Below are 18,838 nucleotides of genomic sequence, written 5' to 3' on the forward strand. Positions count from 1 at the left end.
CAACTTCAGCTTGAGAATGACCTGTGGGATTATTGGGATAAGAGGAACGTGTACATCAAAATTGATCCCCAACTAATGTGGAAGGCATCAGTTAAGGAGCCTGGACTGAGATCCACTTGAGAGCAAAATTGAATGGCATTTCTTGCTGTGTCTCATTGCAATGAGATTGATAGTTGGAATACCCCATTCTGCAAAGATGGAGCTAAGTACATTGACTTCAGAGACCACTCATGATTCTGGAAGAAATTCCTCCCAACATGTACTGCCAAGTGATTCTGGACTATTGAGATGATGCTCTCCCTGATGCAGAACTGCCCAACTTTACAACTGGTTGGAGTGGGATCCTCCCTGCTTGTTCACATAATACACTGCGATGGTACTGTCGGTATGTATACGAACTGCCGTGCACCTGATGTGATCCCAAAATGCACAGCAGGCACTGTAAATGGTCCAGAGCTCCAGGATGTTGACATTGAGGGAAACTTCCTATTCCGATCACAAGCCCTGAACCTTAGATGCACTCCCCAGCCTATTGAGGAGGCATCACTGACTACAGTCCTGTTTGGTGGGAAATGCACAAAGGGAACTGTCCACCACTGAAAGGAGCACAGAATCTCCACAGGCACTTGGATAAACCTGTCTAATGACAACGTGGATGACAGACTACCTTGAAATATGCTTAAAGAGGGTGAAGGAGTAGACATGCAAGCTGGACAACAAAAATGCATGCAGCCATATGGCCTAGTAACCCTAGGCATACATAGATTGTAGTTGAAGGTTGAGATTGAATTGCCAGACAGGTTCTGAATCGCTTGAAAACATTAATTCAGTAGAAACACTCTCGAACTTGTAGAATCTAGTAGGGCTCTAATGAGGTCAATTTTTTGAGATGATGTTAATGCCAACTTCTCTCTGTTCAGTGTGAGACCTAGAGATCCAATTCACATTACAGCTCCTTGACCATGGGGGAGGAATTGTTCTCTGGACTTGCCTCTCACTAACCAATCTCGCAGGCACAAATGAGTATCTCTTTCTGAGATAAACTGAGATTATGGCCACGCATGCTGTAAAAAAACAAATCGCTGAGGACAGGCTGAAGGGCAGCACAATGTGCTGATAAGTGTTGACCTGCCATGACAAATCTCAGGAACCTCCTGTGGCTTGGGAGGATTTCCATGTGGAAATAAGCATCCTGAAGGCCAGGACAGCAAACCAGTCTTCTCAAAGCAGGAGGTTAGTTGCTAGGGTGACCTCATGGAACCTCATGTATCTGATATATCTGTTGAGTTGCGGAGATCAATGATAGATCTCCTCCCTCCTTTCGATTTGCGGACCCAGAAATACTGAGAGTAGAACCCCTTCCCCCGATGCTGTAGGGAACCTCCTCTATAGCTCCCAGCGCAAGCAGCCTGGACCTGCTGAAGGAGAAGTGACTCATAAGAGGGGGTCCCTTGAAGGGGGGCAGCCAGGAGGGACATGCTGGAATTGTATCTCAGTGCTTATGCTGCCTTTGTCCATGGTAACCATATCCCAAGCACTGTAAAAGCAAGACAGCCTGTTTCCAAACTGAGGAGACAGAAGGGCAGGTCACAACTGGAATGCTGTCCTGGACATGCAAGTTAAAATGGCTGCATGCTGGACAGCGAGCTGGCTGCATGAAAGAAGACCTTCACCTCTGTAACTTATAACCCTGCCTGTAAAAACCTTGCTATCTCTTGGGAAAGGATGTGTCTCAGACACCGGTGAGGAAGACTATTGCAGAATCATCTGGAGAAGGGTTAGGGAACAACGGAGGCCAGTAGGTACTAGGCCAGGAACCCCATCCTTACTGAGGGATTTGTGTTGGTCCCGGTACTGATGGTGATCCAAGGATTGAAAACAGTGCTTCGAAAGTGAGGGGGAAGAGGAAGAAGTTCCCAAACCAGATCTTGAGAAGCCCTAGAAGTCATCTGGTGGGAACTGTGGAGCCACTCCTGAGGAAGAAATAACCGTCAGCCTCATCCAGAACCCAATACAAAGAAGTCATCAGTGCTGAGGATGAATGAGTAGTCGATGCTGTCAGTACTGGAGCAAACAACAGAGCCAAGTCCGAGTTCAGCTGAACCGGATGAAAGTGTCTGTAGTAAGGACATCATCAGTACTGAAGACAGCATCCATGCTGATGAACCTCTCAATACCACAAAGGACTTCGATTGTGACGCTGCAGTCTTAGCCCCAGGTGGTGTGGAATATGGTGCTGACAAGTGAGACAGCTTTGCAACCCAGCCAGATGTTGCCAGTGGCACAGCAGAAGAGACAGATGTAGAAGTCATGTCAGCTGACAAGCCCTGGACTATAGGGGAATCACGAACATAAAGGCAAAGCAGGTCTGACACTGTTCCAATGGCATGGAGACGATTGGTGCCAATGCTGTTGTCATTGGTACTGGACTCAATGAGTGCCTAATGGCCAATACTGGAGGTGACGATACAGAGTCCAACTGATCTAAATGTGGTACTATGGAGGGGCTAGATGGGCCAGCTCTATAATACATACCAAAGGACTCTCAGTGCTGGTCAGCACTCCTCTTAGAAGACAATGAGGAGTCCCTCCAAGTCCTGGAACAGGCCTGGTTGGTCTCATGGGACCTCTTCCTCGAAGGACCCGAGGAAGGAGAATGACCTCTCTTCCTGTTAGGGGATGTACCACATCTCAACCCAGTAACCACACAGTGTTGGCTACAAAGAAGAGCGCAGGGCTAGAGGACCTTAAGAGATCCCCGGTTCTGAAGCAGGGGTCATGCCCTGCTCTAAGAGGCACTGTTTCAGATACTTGGTCTCTTGCCACCTTTATCCTCTTCTTAAAATGAATTGTATATAAAGCACCTTTCCTAAATGTGCCCCTCTTGCAGGCACAACAAAAACCACGTGAGAGGGTCACTATTGGGGACAGCTAACCCACACAACAGACAATGTTTAAACTCTGGTAGGGGCATTACCCAGGGCAACTATCCATCCTAATTACTATAACTTAACCTAAGGGTACTACTAAGCTACACTAACAGTGAACTATATACAATAAATTCCCAGAGAAACAAACAGTGTGAGGTGAAACACCACACAGAATGCTCTGACTCTAGCCTGGGGTGGTGAGAAGGAACTAAGGGGGGGTGGGTGGTGCCGCCCTTTAATAGCGAGGGGAAGGGCCAGAGCACCATCCAAACATGTATTGCTAAGCAAAATTCCCTGGCTTCCATGTGCTGGGCAACACATACCTGACTGCAACTACGTGAAGAACCACCAATTCTATAGAAGTTACTAGCAGTCTGCTAGATTAACTTCTCACTCTCTAAAGCTCTCTTTTGTGGACAGCAGTGAGCCTGAAATCAGACACACAGAGGGAAAATGACTAAATTGCCCCCTATTGTGGTAGAAAAGACACTGTCAAATCCATGACTAGTGTCCAGAACAGCAGGTACCCACGTATGAAGATTTCAGTCACTACTTTCATTAATTAAAACAGGTTATAAAAAAGTCTTCATATGCTTTACTAAGCAGCTCATTTCTACTGTTTTTTTGCATTGTAATTAAGCAGAATCTCTAAGGAAGTTGACAGAAAATATATATATATTTTTAGCATCCATTAGGTGGTTTCATTTTTACAGTAATGAGCACTGAAGAACTACAAACTTAAACAGCTGAATATGACCTGGCCCACCCCAATGTACTCTAGTTCACTTTTGAATAATATACATGTTCCTTATAAGTAAAAACACTCAATGAAATTTTGAGGTACTTTCTTTAATTTAAAGAGTCTATCATTATTACAGAAACAAAGTTTATAAGTAGAGAATCCTTATAAGGATTAATCCTTGGCATGGTATGCTGCCAAGATACAGTGTAGCTGCAAGGGCTCTATGTGAATCTTCATATGATAAGTTGCTTTCACACATACATACACACTTGCTGAATGATCAAAATACTATTTTTACCAGCACAATGGAAAATAATGGCTCTCAAATAGTCCCTTTACCAGTGTGTCCTGAAATGTTTGTACAAAAGTAGAAATACACACCATATTATACTGTAGCATTAAACCAGTTATTATGTAGGAAGTTTTTAGGAAATTCATCTCTATAAATTGAAATTTGTGAAATATTAAAATGAAAACTAACGAGTGTTGGTTACTTAGAATGAATTCTATTTTACTGGCAGGTCAGATACATTTTTTTGTTTTTATAAATTTCTAAACCAGATGAACTCAAACACTGAAGCAACATACGTAGGCTAAGAGAATTCAATATTGTTCCAAGGCACTTACTGAATCTCCATGACTAGATGAAAACCGGAACAAATTAGGTCTGACCAACAGTATATAATATAAAAATAACCTTTTGCTTACAATTTACAAAATGTATTACAATCTTTATCTCTGCAAACCTGCAATTCTGGCTGTATGTCCAGAATTTTTTTGTTTTTAAATCAGAAACTGTTTTCTAAAATTTCAGGGCAAATAATTTACAAATAAGATACACATGAATTTAGAACATGCAGAGATTTCTTACATCTTCTGTTAATATTTTATGATTGCAACTTTATCAAATTATATTCCTACTTGCCCTGTACATATACAAAATAATGCATACATGGTAATCAAAAGTTAGCAAAAAGTAGTCCATAAACTCAATTTGTCAAAAGTATCACTATATTAACAAATGTCTACAAGCAGCGTGTAACAGGGTTAAAAGACATTAAGGCAATAATACTTGGAAGTTACAAAATAAACCATATGTAATACTTTCTCCTAGGTGTAATAAGGCAAGTAGATGGCCCCAGCAAAAAGTTAGGTTGTAATACTGGAATCCACTTTTGTGAATAATATTTAAGGTTTTATGTGGGATGTAAAGTAAAAAGTGTACCATTCTGTAGTTATAACTACACTGTTGTGTGTTAGTCCCCAAAAAGTAAAGAGCGGAATACTATTTATTTTGTTTTCAGTGGCACTTGACTTTTCCAGAGTGACCATTTTCTTTTTCATCATGTCCATTCTGATGGTGGCTCTCTTGGTCCTCTTGGCTTTCCACAACGGTTACCAAAACCTAAAAACAGAGAACATTTAAATTCTGTCAACTTTGAAAAAAGCAAATTCAGAAATATTAGCATTGAGAAGAATTGCTATTGTTAAAGCTGTTTCAGCATCACCCACTGAAGATATTCCTATTTTCAGGGACTTACAAAACTTCATGTAGTCTCAATACAAGAGTTATAAACACAAGATGCTTGTAATAACTACAAACATGAACCATTCAGATACTTTTATATTTCACTATTTAAACCCAAATTTGGAAGGTACTTAATCCACAACACCAAATTACAGTCTTTTATAATTTGCTTATTTTATTCCCCCAAATACCATGATTTTGGAAAATTGTTTATTTCCTCGGGTTTTCGTAACTATACAGTGAAAATGTGTGTAATCATTAAAGCAGTTCCTCAGATTTGTCACCTAAAGAGAATAGCCCAGGTTTGGGAATTTCCCTTACATCTTCAGCCGTGAAGACCGATGCAAAGAATTCATTTAGTTTCTCCGCAATGGCCTTATCTTTGAGTGCTCCTTTAACATCTCAATCATCCATTGGCCCCACTGGTTATTTAGCAGGCTTCCTGCTTCTGATGTACTTAAAACACTTCCTGCAATTACTTTTTGAGTCTTTGGCTAGCTGTTCTTCAAATTCTCTTTTGGCCTTCCCAATTATATTTTTACACTTGATTTTCCAGAGTTTATGCTTCTTTCTATTTTCCTCAATAGAATTTAACTTCCATGTTATAAAGGATGCTGCTTTTTAAAAGCGCTACTAAATGGAACGTATACGCTGACCGAGTAAACATTTATATATTTATGTACTAAATTTAAACAAATACATAAAAGAGTCAGTTTTGAATGAATGGCAATTACCAATATCTGTGATTTCTACTGGAATTTCTGTAGTTTGACCTCTTCTATCAGTGGAACTGGAAAGAGGAATCTGAGGTATAGTGTCAGCTGGTATTTTGTTGCCCATTTCAAGATTATCTGGAAAACAAGAGATTTTAATATAAATATGTTAGGCAAGCAATTTTTGTGGTATTCTTAATTTCAAAATGATGCTTTCAAGTCAAACTTGATTCAAATTTTACCCTCTGTAGAAAACAGCCTTTATAAAATCCATGGCTAATAAAAATGTTTTTATTCCAGTAGAAACTATTATTTTTTCTTTTAAGCCTTCCCTGAAGTGTTTGTAACCCAGGAACTGCAGCACTGACAACTGAAAGTGCTTCTTTGAGCTTTGGTCAAGTGAAAAATTCTCTAAGTTTCAGCAGTTGGACTAATTCCACTGGTCTTCACTGACCAATCTTAGAGAAATCCCCATATTAAAGTCTCACTTATATCAATATGAAGTAAAGAAGATTTAAAAATTCCTTTCCGTTTTTATCTTCTAACCAACTAGTATCAAAGGTAACTATGTAAAATACGATTTAAGTTCACAGTATCTTTAATATATTCATATAAGTAGCTGTATTCATGCTTTCCTTTCAGCTTGTATTTGGTGCTTCTGAGCAGTAGAACAGAATTCATTGTAAATACTTCAGGCTTACACCAATTTAACCTCATTAATGAAGCTCCAAAATAGTGTTTGTGAAAATTAGCTCATACTGTAAAATTAAATGAAAATTAACTCAATATTTATATAGTACATACGGACGTAGAAGAGTAGTTTGGAAATTAAGGTGAAAAGATAAGACTTCAGTTGTACATTAGTATAATGGCTACAAGTGGGTAGGAATAATTTTTAAGTCATGTTGTTGTAAACCTAACTAATTATTGTAACAAAGTGCAATAGGCTATAGGCTACAAAAACTATAGTAGATTTAAAAAAGGATAAAGAATTTAAGATGTTTGGTGACTATGCAATACGCATCCCCTGCAGCTAGATCAATTCAGTAGCTGGTGCAAACAGGGTAACTAACTCCTTTTGGCCTCCCATCATTACTTCAAGGTAACTCACAAGGGACTGTAACAAGGCAAGTTGTTAGTTTGAAAGTTTCATTTACATTCAAGAACTAAATTAATCACTTACCAAGTTTTACACATCCAGCTGTTTTCAAGCCCTGTTAATATGAAATATTGTATTTTAAATGTCTGTAGGATACCTCAAAATAATTTGTTAAAGAATGTCTGAGATATTCAAGATAAAAGGAAACATTTTTGGAAGGAGATACCATAAGCAGAATTGGAAGATTTTACACTTCCTACCAGTGGCGTAGTCAGGATGGGACATTTGGGTGGGCGGACAATGACAGGAGGTCAGCGGGGGCCCACCTCCCCCCATCCCTTCCAGCAGGCCTTGTGTAGGGTGATGGATGCTCTGGCCAGAGTCCCCCCGGGGCCCTGGGTGCGCACCCAGCTCAGGGAGGAAATGCCACTCTCCAGCGTGCATGACTCCCAGCACCCGTTCCTGTCCCACTGCCCCACGCCAGGCCTGGCTCCCCGAGGAGGCACGCCTACCTTTTTTGAGGAGCTCCTCTGCCGCCAAGCCGCACACTTGCTTGCCCGCCCTCCTCCCAGTGGTGGATTACCACTCGATCATGCCTAGGGGCCCCAGCCAATTGGAGCGCTCCCATCCCCCAATCCGCTCCGCCCAGCACTTTACCAGAGAGCAGGGTTAGGTGTGGGGGCTTGCCCTGCTTTGCTCACCTAGTGCTTCTGCTGGGGAATGGGGCCAGGGCGTGGGGGCTTGTGGGCGCCAGAGCGGGGGCAAGCATCTGGTGCCTTGACCCCACTCTCTGGCTGGAGCACGGGGCAGGCGGGCAGAGCCAGGCAACTGGGGCCGGAGCAGAACTGGGTCTTGGGGGTGGGCCTGGATGCTAAGTGGGTGGGCTGGGGGCTACAGAAGACTCAATGTAAAAGTATGATAGTCTTGTGGTAACAAGAGCTGATAGTTAATACATGAATTACTATTAAAATTATTGTTTCCATTCTGGAATGTTGGCAAAATAATGTAAGTTATGATGCATTAAAGATGACCTGGAAAGCTTTTAAAGTTTGTTCACTTTTTCATTTTATGAGACTCATGACTAGGGCCCTACTAACTTCACGGTCCATTTTGGTCAATTTCGCGGTCACAGGATTTTAAAAATTGTAATTTCATGATTTCAGATATGTAAATCTCAAATTTCACAGTGGTAAAACTGTAGGAGTCCTTACCCAAAAGGTGATTGTGTGAGTGGTGTCACAAGGTTATTGTAGGAGGCTCGCGGTATTGCCTGCCTTACTTCTGCGCTGCTGCTCATGGTGGCGCTGCCTTCAGAGTTGGGTGGCCAGAGAGCGGCAGCAGCTGGCCCAGAGCCCAGCTCTGAAGGCAGCATTGCTGCCAGCAGCAGCTCAGAAGTAAGGATGACCTGGTATAGTATTGCCACCCTTACTTCTGTGCTGTTGCTTGTGGGGCACTGCCCTTAGAGCTGGATGTCTGGCCAGCAGCCTCTGCTCTCCGGCCACCCAACTCTGAAGGCAGCGCAGAAGTAAAGGTGGCACTACTGCGATTTCCTACAATAACCTTGCGGACCCCCCGTCCCACAACCTCCTTTTGGATTGGGACCCCCAGTTTGAGAAATGGTAGTCAACCTTTCCAGACTCTTGTACCCCTTTCAGGACTCTGATTTGTCTTGCGTACCCCAAGGGGGGCAGTCAGGGGACAGGGAGCGGTCAGGAGACGGGGAGCGAGGGTGTTGGATGGGGGTGGGGTCCCGGGACGGGGCAGTCAGGGGACAAGGAGCAGGGGGTTGGATGGGTTGGGAGTTCTGAAGGGGGCAGTCAGGTGTGGATAGGGGACAGGGACCAGGCTGTTTGGGGAGGCATAGCCTTCCATACCCAGCCCGCCATACAGTTTCGCAACCCCGATGTGGCCCTCGGGCCAAAAATTTTGCCAACCCCTGATCTAGCATATTAATAATGACTGCAATAATGAATAGAATTAAAATTAAAAAAAATTCAAGTGGAATTGACTAACCAGTTAAGTAGCTGCATGATTTGGTCACCACTAGTTCAAGATCATTCTAAATCTCTAGTATAGTTAGGACAGTTTATTACATAGGCCGAGAATTTAGTCTTCCATCCTGACAGGTTTGGAAGGTTTTTTTGGACATTTTAATACTCTCACAGGTTTTCAAATTTATTTAATGAACTTTGTCTTGTGGTTGAAGTCAAGGCCACTTCTATTATAATGTGGTGGAGCTCTTAATGGGGACCTGCAAAGAAATATACTGGGCTGTGCGCAATGTTTCTTCCCTTCTCTTTTTTTGAGCTTCTTTAGGATATGAAGAAAGCCTGAAAGGTTGAGTTTTTTGGTCTGTTTTATTTTTTTCACATTAAAAATACAAGCCTTGGGCAAAAGCTTCCAAAGTGCTTAACTATCTTGGGAGCCCATGTCCCATTTTCAAAAGACTTCTAAGTTTCTAAATTACTAAGTCACTTTTCAAAATGTGAGTTAGGCGTTCTTGGAAATTTTACCCATAGTCTACCCTGAAAGACAATCGATTTCACTTAGTGTATCTGAGGCATTAAAAAGTGATTTTTATTTGAACTGTTTTTGTTAACCCCTTTTTTAACTAAAATCACTTGGATGGCAAAAAGCTCCCAACCCACATTTCTCAATCATGTAAAACTTCCTCTAACAGTAAAACCTTCATATTCTTTGTACTTTTAAGAAAAACACCTTTTGGAAAATATCTTCTCAAGCTCCTTATACATCAAACGATAGTCATAATCCTAATTTACATAGTAATAAATTAATTTTTTTCATTGCAGGTCACCTTTAACATGTCTACAATTTTGTATGGGGCAAGGATTGGTGAAATGTAGTTGGTTGCAATGGAAAGGAAAGTGGAATTGTTCCTAGCAATGTAATTTCAGAAGGCAAAGGAGAGTAGTTTGAGTGTAGGTAGCATTTAACTCATTTCATAGAACGTTCAATTTCTGACTTTAATTTTCACTTCTGTCTCAAGCTAGAAGAGCTCTGTGCTACCACTTCATCTGAAGTATCGGTGACAAAAAATGCAGAATGTTAGCACTCAAAATTCAGAACAGCATAGAAAAGCAGCTCAGATTTAAATGCAAAAATTAAATTGGTATAGGTCACCAGTTAAAGCAAAGGGGAGTTAACTTGGTCAGTTGAAGTTTATCAACGATTATAACTAACATTTAAAAAAAAATTCTTTTACCATTTGGATATATATTCAAAAGGTTAGTTCCAGAAGCTAAAAATTAACATGGACTTGTCATTCATACTTACTGTAGATTCTGTTTGTTCAGGAAGATTCTGATCATGCAGTATACTTCTTTCAGCAGATTGTGAAAATGTAACAGGCTTGGTCAAAGGTGCATCTAATAAAAACAAAATCTTAAAATCAAAATATATTTCAGAAATGTATACGCTGTGGTCTCCTGACTTTCAATACCACACCAAGGACCTTCCTAACAAAACTTTAGAGATAAGTTACATTAACTACCTTTTCTAAGAGATCTTTAAAACAAACAATATTCACAATATTTCTAATCAACGTTTTGTTCAAGACACTTAATGAAGAACTTCCAAGATTACAAAGTGTCACCAATCAAAATGCAGAATCACAAAATTCCCTTTTTTGCTTAAAATTGGATAGAATTTCCTATCATCGGGGAATTCCAGTTGGTAGGCAACTGGGTTAGTTTTTAGGTAAAATTTTAAAAATGCAATACGCCAACTGTGAAAAATGTTATACCTTGAATATATACAACATGTAAAACTTGGATATGCATTGATATCAGAGTCCACTAAATTCTATTTTGACATCTCAGGCTAGAATACAACATTATATGCAAAAGAAATATTTTAGAGGGAGATTAAATAGATATTTATAAAGTCACAGTTACAGATGGTACAAAGCCAAGAATTACAAACCCAAAAATTCAGAGCGAGGGTTAGATCTGAGATCAAAACATGTCAAGCTAAGGCAATGCACAAATAACCATAATTCTTCCCTGTAGTGACACCATACAAAAATATGATTCAGATTATGGCATTTTAGCATTTTTTTGTCTGAATTAAAGACAGAATTTTCTTCTCACATCTCCAGAAGATTGTTTAGGTACTACAACTGTACATTTTCAGACCTTAAGGTGCCTTGAGTTCTTTCAGATTTAACCTTCAGTCTGAATTTCCTGGGTTTGTACACTTTCTTCTGAGAGAATTACAGCATCCCTGATTTTTTTTTTTAAAAAAAGCTTTAGTACTCAACCTTAATTCCATTTTAAATAATTTTTGTCTGCAAATTTCCTTTTTAAAATGTTTCATACATGGGAACTACACAAATTCCAACAATGTTACCATGTGATAATTTTAATGATTTGAAAATATGAAGCAAAAACCTTATTTTTTTATTTTAAATGTTAACTTTTATGACCAGATTCACCAATATGCTCTGGCTATTTTACCCCACTCTGTAGACGTGCCAAGCACTTTTTCCTGTCCTCCAAACTCTCCTGTGTACAAATATGCCACCTAGTTCTTCCAACTGTCTGGATCCTGCATATTTCCCTGTGCACCCCGTTTTCTCCTCCCTTTCTGCTCTCTCTTGAATAGATCTGGTTCAACAGGTAGCTTTTGTGGAGACATATTTAGGATTAATGGTAATTTTTTGCAATTATTTTTCAAAACAAAATTTGCCAGGGTTTAGTGCATTACATCTTCAGAGAAACTGAAGAATTTGCCCTCATTCAAAATGGCCTTCATCTCCCATTATTCTCGATGAGAGATGCCAAGTTGCACTCAAAATGGTGGTCTCCTATGCTGCCAGGAGGTAGAAGAGAACACTCAGGGAGAGATGCTCCTCTCAAAATGGTCACCAAGTGAGGGCAATTGTGGTTTCAATCTTTGTCATGTCCCATTGTTCTCCATCATTTTGAAGAGGGCTGTTCTTTGTGGATTTTCTGTAGAACATTAAAAGTTTCTCATTCAGCAAACAGTAAATAGTTACAAAAAGTAATTGGGGAATTTTTTTTTTTTTTTTAATTCTTTAAATGTAGCCTCTGGACAAGGTTTCTGTGAGTTTTAACTATGTGAGAAGTGTGAAGGGTCTGCATTATTCCATTACAGAGATCATTCAGAACAAAAAAATTGTTTGAATAGGGTGCTAACTTGCTTAAGGAGCCCATTTTAATTAATTTTGATTCAGACAAAACTAATTTATTTATGAATTCTCAGAAAATAAATACTACGCTCCAGGAGTAAGTGCTCTAAAAGATGTGTGGAAAATCCAGTTCATCCTGAACTATGGATTCACAAATGGCACTTTCACAACGCAAGTCATTTCTATACAAAATTCTCTAGAGCATTACCAATCTGCTCAGACCTGATTTACATTAATTCCTTTTATTTATTTACTAATTAAAGCCATTGCTGGTTTTATACTGATACAGACCCAGTGACTGATTTATTAGCGTTGGAAGTGTTATCTGTTTCAATATGGGCTTTATGTCACAGTAGTACTGTGCTAAATAAATGTAACAATACTGGACTAGACTGCTGCTTCTGCTGGACACAATGGAGTCAGGCAACAGGAAGCTGTTTACAGCTCCCTTATTCTCTGCATAGTCCTAGACATTGCTTAGAGCAGCCTAATGGTATTATACCATAGGGACTGTTTCCAGCTGATCTGAAGGACCATCAGCTAAGGAGCAGAGTACAGCATACACCAGCCACATTCCCTCCCCAACCCCTGCATTGGCGGTTACAAGGATACTGAAGAAACAGACAAGTAAATCTTTAGTGGAGAGGGGGACATACAGCCAGACTTCTATCCCTGCGCAGGGTGGAAAATCTGCTCCATTCTCTTCAAACTATCCTTAATATAGTGTTACAAGCTTTTAGTATACTGTATTTTAAGAACATATCCTTTTTTCAGGAAACGTTGACAGGCCATAAACTCAATTTTTATCAGCACTCCCACCAGCTATATCCAGGTGCATGTATTAATGTATTCCTATGCTAAATGGACGTAGGTATAGAGAGCACACCGATCAAGTTTGCAGATGAGACAAAGCTGGAAGGGGGGTGCCCATACTTGGAAGGATAGAGCTAAAATTCAGAGGGATCTTGATAAATTGGAGAACTGGGCTATAGACGAAAATGAATTCATCAGAAACAAATGTAAGGTGCTACACTTGGGGGCGGGGGGAGGGGGGAAGAATGCATGGGTGGGGAAACTGGCTTGATACCTTTTTAATTCTTTAAAACAAAAAGCAGCAGCACCCAGAACTACTGTATTGGACTGATTTTATTCAGGATTATTTTATTCCCCAAACCTGTAAAACATAACAGAAAAGACTCACTCTGATCACTTGCTAATACAAATGATTCTGGTGTTCTTTCTGGTAGTGGGGGAGAGGAGTCTTCACTCACATCAGCATCTAAAATCAAATGCATTATTGTAGTTAGACAAACTAAGAATGATGTAGCTTTGTTTAAACAAACAGAATTTTTAACAACACTTAATAGGTCAATTTTTACAAGTCCACAGTATAAGGCATTGTATAAAGAAAAGTTTAAAGCCAAATACAGATGCAACAACAGGTTTATACATCAAATTAAACCATTTCCTCTATCATTCTCATATTTTACTGTACAAACTCTTTGGGGAAAGGGCAGTGTCTTTGTATTGTTCAGTAATTAGTTCACTGACAGTGTTCAACAAATCAAATATCAAATGAAAAACTACTTTCTGTTCAGATGCCTAACGTCCTTCAGTTTGTGCTTGGAAGAGGGGTGGGGGAGAGTGGTGTTTGAGAAGATTTTAGTAATAAGCTCAAAACAGTAATACAAATAAAGAAAAAACTTAGCATGCCTGTTTAGAGCAATGAAGCAAAAACAATGTTTTGCGCTACCTACTCTGAATTTAAAGAGAATTAGCATTCCTCTGTACTGGAGAGCTCTGCTATTGCTTCTTGAGCCTTGATGGTTGCATCAGTGCTAATAACAATAGTGCAAAAAGAACAGGAGTACTTGTGGCACTTTAAAGACTAACAAATTTATTAGAGCATAAGCTTTGATACAGACTAACACGGCTGCTACTCTGAAACCAGAAATAGTGCAGTGTATCCACAGTAGCCATTTTGTTTTACTTACAGTTCTGCCCTGTGATAAATGAAGGGGAGGGGGGTGGCTCTCTTTTATGGACACCCAGCCAGCTAGCTACAAAATCCCTGTTAATTGCTGTTCTCTACTTGCTTTACCTGTAAAGGGTTAAAAAAGCCCATAGGTAAAAGGAAGGGAGTGGGCACCTGGCCAAAGAGCCAATGGGAGGGCTAGAACTTTTCAAAATTGGGAAAAAACTTTCCCTTTGTCTGTCTGTCTGTTCTCTGGAGAGAGGAGATAAAGAGCAGCAATGCTGTAAGAAGCTTTAAACCAGTTATGAAAAATCATCAAATCATACCTAGGAATTACTTATCTGAACCCCAGATACGTAAGTAGATCAGGGAATGTCTAGGAAGACGCAATTAGGTTTCTCTCTTATTTCTTTATGGCTTGTGGACTCTGTGCTAACCTCAAAATGCTTTTGTTTTGCTTGTAACCATTAAGCTGGACCTCAAGAAAACTATTCTTGATGCTTAATTATTATATTTGCTCTTTTTAAATCTAGCAATAACCTACGTTCCAAATGTATTTTCTTTCTTTTTGTTTTTAATAAAATGTACCTTTTTTAAGAACAGGATTGGGTTTGTGTGTCCTAAGAGGTTTGTGCACGTTGTTTAATTAGCTGGTGGCAACAGCTGATTTCCTTTGTTTTCTCTGTCAGCTCTTCCTCGGATGGGGGGCATAAGGGCTTGAGGGTACCCACACGGAGGAATTCTCAAGTGCGCCTTCTTGGGTCCAAAGGGTTTTTTTTTTTTTTTTTTTTTTTGCACTTGGGTGGTGGCAGCATCTACCCATCCAAGGTCAGAGAGAAGCTGTAACCTTGGGAGTTTAATACAAGCCTGGAGTGGCCAGTAATAATTTTTAGAATCCTTGCGGGCCCCCATCTTCTGCACTCGAAGTGCCAGAGTGGGGAATCAGCCTTGACATGGCCCATGTCTATACACAGCACACTAATCAACCTTTGTAGGCACACTGCCGCTCGAGTTTTTAGCCCACAATTTCAGATTTCCTAAAACAATGGCTTGCTAGAGATTTGAAAAATGTTTCTGCAAGCCCATGGAAATTATGAGAGAAGAGGGGTCAAAATCCCAACTCCTTTAGAAACCATTCATATCCATGGCCTATTTGCAAAACGGAAACAAAACAAGACAATTTTCTATTGGAGGTAAGAGAAGACTACTATTTGTTATTAAATATTGTTTTCTTTGCTGGTGGTGGGTTTAACTTTATGTAATAGCTGTTGCTGATCCCCCATTTTGTAAATGTATATGGTTTTGATCAAGGATATTATAGAAAATGAAGTAGTCTGGTGTCCACTGAGATTTAATGATACTATGAAGGATAAAATTACATTTAGCAGAATAATTTAACAGATATACTGAAAACCATCTTTATTTAACAACACATACAGGCCAGCTGAAGTAATCAATGCAAAACACATAATAAAACAGTTTGTAACTAGACACTGTAGGGACAGGAATTGCATCTTCTGTGGGTTCTCATGGTCTTTTTCTTAGTTCTGATGAGGGGCAGAGTTGCATGGGAATGCCCAGGAAGAAGCAGGTAAGAATGGACAGTCCAATATGTAGTGCTCCTATCTAATGGCGTTGTACTGAAGAGCTGGAACATAATGCACGTGAAGGAAGCCAGAGGGGAACAAACTGCAATTTGCCTCTTGCTCTACATTTATTTCCTGTGAAGAGCTCCCTGTGGTACTCTTTTCCCAGTAGGCTCATTTCCCTATCACAATAGATGTATTCCATCATGGCTTCTCTGTCCTCTTCCCTGAATGTACACAAAAAGGTTGACTGTCCTCAAACTTCTGTTTCTTGTCCTCCACCTCAAATTCTATTACTGTATATTTTCACACCCCTATGATGGTCACCATTTAATCTCTTGCTCAGCCTTAGCATAGAGATAGGTCAAGTATCTGCTTCTTGTGGTGCTGCCTGTTCACTATCTTGGTGCAACTAACATTTCCAAATTGTGGCCTTGATGCAGTAGTGGTTTCTAAACTGAGAAATAAGGAGAGAGTCAACAGGCATATTAATGTATTGACCATCCTTGAAGTATCAAGGAATGTCATAAAAGTAGCATTCATTTCCCTTTTAAATTCAAAGGCTAAAGATAATCTGTAAAAAACTGAATATGAGCCCTTTTTGCTTCATTATGATTTAGAAAATTTTCAGGTTCGTATTTTTTACTCACTCGTTGCCTTTGAAATATCAGGAATACGAATTCATGTCTTTCCCAGTTATGATGGAAGACTTACCAGATATTTCCAGAGAACATATAGTCAGCTCTCAAACCTTAACGGAAAGTTAGGACATGTTGAATTTTTAACAAAGGTTTCCTTTTTCCAAAATGTTAGTGACAGAACAAAAAGTGGCTACAAATACCTTCCTCTTTCCATTGTTAAGCTTTTACTCTAAGCTCTTAGGACATTAATTTCAGAGGAGCAAACTAACAGCAACATATCTTGTTTAGAAGACCTTTCATCTCCCAAGTCCTCATTCAAAACTTGTTCATCGGCTTGTATCCAGAAAGAGAGACTGCAAAGAGATCTTCAGCACACAGAACAGTTTTGGACAAGCCTTTATCCACATCAGTTCTAGATTTGGACCACATATGTCCTTTCCACCTTTCCTTGTCCCTCAACAGCACATTGCCAGCTTTTTTGATGCTGTCCAAGATGAACTCAGACTATAGATGATGATGTGCTGAGAATATTATCAATGTGTCATAAATAGGTGTCTTCCACGCTGCTGTGGAGCAACTGTCAACATTCCAGGCCTTATTGCACTGGACCTTCAGACCCTCTATCTTCTCCCAGAATTAAATGATACTTTGCTTGGCAAGACATTTGGAACCCAGCTGTAAAACATAATATTATGAATCAGTTCAGATGGGAGTAATCTGCTGGTTGCTCCAGGTTCTCATACACCCCCGGACACTTCCAAACCAGCTGGAAGCATATTTAAATGATGGTTTCTTCTGACATACTACAAAAGTGGCCTGGTAACTAAAGAGATTGTGAAAACACATGTACTGACGTCCCAAGCATGTGCAATCCAATTTGAACGGGTGAAAGGCTTCTAGCAAATTTGACCCTTGTACAATACAGAAGCACCTAAACAACGATCGCTGTACTGTAATGCACACTAGTTGCACTGTTGCAGCTGTTCTGCCAGTACTGTTCTCTACCCTGGTGATGCAATGGTGGAGATGAACAGATGTCATAATGAACTCAAACAACAGCCACAAAGTCTGTGAGCACTGGTGCACTGTTAAAAGCCTGGCATGTGAACTTGCTGGCATGCCTGTAACAGTTGTTAGCATGCCAAATTTTTCTAGTATAGACAAGAAAAGTTCACACATATGTATACGGTCTCTTCTTTAGAGCTTTTAACTAATTATTAGCACTTTCATCTCAAAGTACTTTACAACCAAGTAAGCGTCACACATAGCCTTGGTGCGGTTTGCATAGGGTGGCTGGCCTCTTAAATGAAGTGGGTCCAGCTTCTCTGGAGACTAAGAAGTGCACCCAGTTGGGAGCCTAATGAAGGGGCAGCTGGCACCTGATTGGGAGTATAATTAGAAGACAAGAGAGCTTGAAAAGGACTGGGGAAGGACTCTACAAAAGGAAAAACTGCATGATAGCTCCTTAGAATCTAGGCCCAGGGAGGGCAGGAATAAACTCTATGTAACTATGAAGAACAGCAAATCCCATCAGAAAGAAGGCAGGCCCAGGGCAGAAAAACTGTACCTGGATGTGAGGGAGCAACAGAAAGACTTCAGGAAGCGGTACGTCTGGGGAGGAAATAAACTGGGATGAACTGCAAGCAGTAGCATAAAACCTTAACAGGAAGGTGCAAAGTCTGAAGAACCTGGTATAATAGGCTGAGACTGAGAAAAATAAAACCCCAATGAAAGAGCTGTTTGAAACATAAGGGTCTGCATGGTAATCTTTAAAAGACAACATGGTGCATAGTCCTAGTGTGACACTGTGGTTGATGACTCCTGATCACCTATACATGGTTGTGTTTAATGAAGAGTCCCACGAAATACAAAGAAACCCATCAGCTTAGGGGTGGTGCGCCACTGAGGCCTGCTCCATTTGAATAGTTTGTCAGAAAGGCCGAACTGCTACTGCAGCATTGAAAATCTTAGTCATATAACCAAAGCATAAAGCCTAAACAGCCGTTCAAGGGCATTAAGGACAATTTATAATCCTCATTTTAAGACCAGCCCTTGAATGTTTTTGCACCAGCAAATTCTCTAATACAACACAACTGGTTACCAGGAAGAACTGCATTTGACCATTAGTTAGGGATTGGTCCTGCTTTGAGCAGAGGGTTGGACTAGATGACTTCCTGAGGTCCCTTCCAACCCTGATATTCTATGATTAAACATGATTCAATCAGCATAATACAAGGGAGACAGGTGAACCCACAATGATCAGGCAGCACATATATGACAGAAACTAGAATCTACCACAATTTAAAACCTTAAAGGGGAGAGTCCTCTACCTAAATTGTTTTATCAAGTCTTCTAGAAACCACAGTTCAGACTTAAAAATGAAGTTCTCGCACACACACTTCTGATGCAGCATTTCCATTGATCAAGCCTCTGGATGGTGTGTTCTTCTCAGTC

At 40.2% G+C, this 18,838-nt stretch overlaps 1 protein-coding gene across 2 annotated transcripts in view; it reads right to left on the reverse strand.

The window, feature by feature from the left end:
- Positions 1–3,758: 3,758 nt before the first annotated feature.
- PTPN12 (protein tyrosine phosphatase non-receptor type 12) overlaps positions 3,759–18,838 on the reverse strand; it is a 137,798-nt gene continuing 122,718 nt past the window's right edge. The window contains exons 14-18 of one of the 2 annotated variants that reach the window (XM_054017625.1): positions 13,384–13,461; positions 10,307–10,398; positions 7,097–7,127; positions 5,935–6,051; positions 3,759–5,077 (exon numbers count right to left, since the gene is read on the reverse strand). In XM_054017625.1, the coding sequence (XP_053873600.1) occupies positions 5,016–5,077; positions 5,935–6,051; positions 7,097–7,127; positions 10,307–10,398; positions 13,384–13,461 (380 nt within the window). In that variant the 3' untranslated portion in view covers positions 3,759–5,015. Of the gene's footprint in view, positions 5,078–5,934; positions 6,052–7,096; positions 7,128–10,306; positions 10,399–13,383; positions 13,462–15,491; positions 17,060–18,838 lie in introns of those variants that run through there. The other variant, XM_054017622.1, reaches the window with a different exon arrangement.

The sequence above is a fragment of the Malaclemys terrapin genome, chromosome 1 (assembly GCF_027887155.1).
Source record: "Malaclemys terrapin pileata isolate rMalTer1 chromosome 1, rMalTer1.hap1, whole genome shotgun sequence".
Lineage (NCBI taxonomy): Eukaryota > Metazoa > Chordata > Testudines > Emydidae > Malaclemys > Malaclemys terrapin.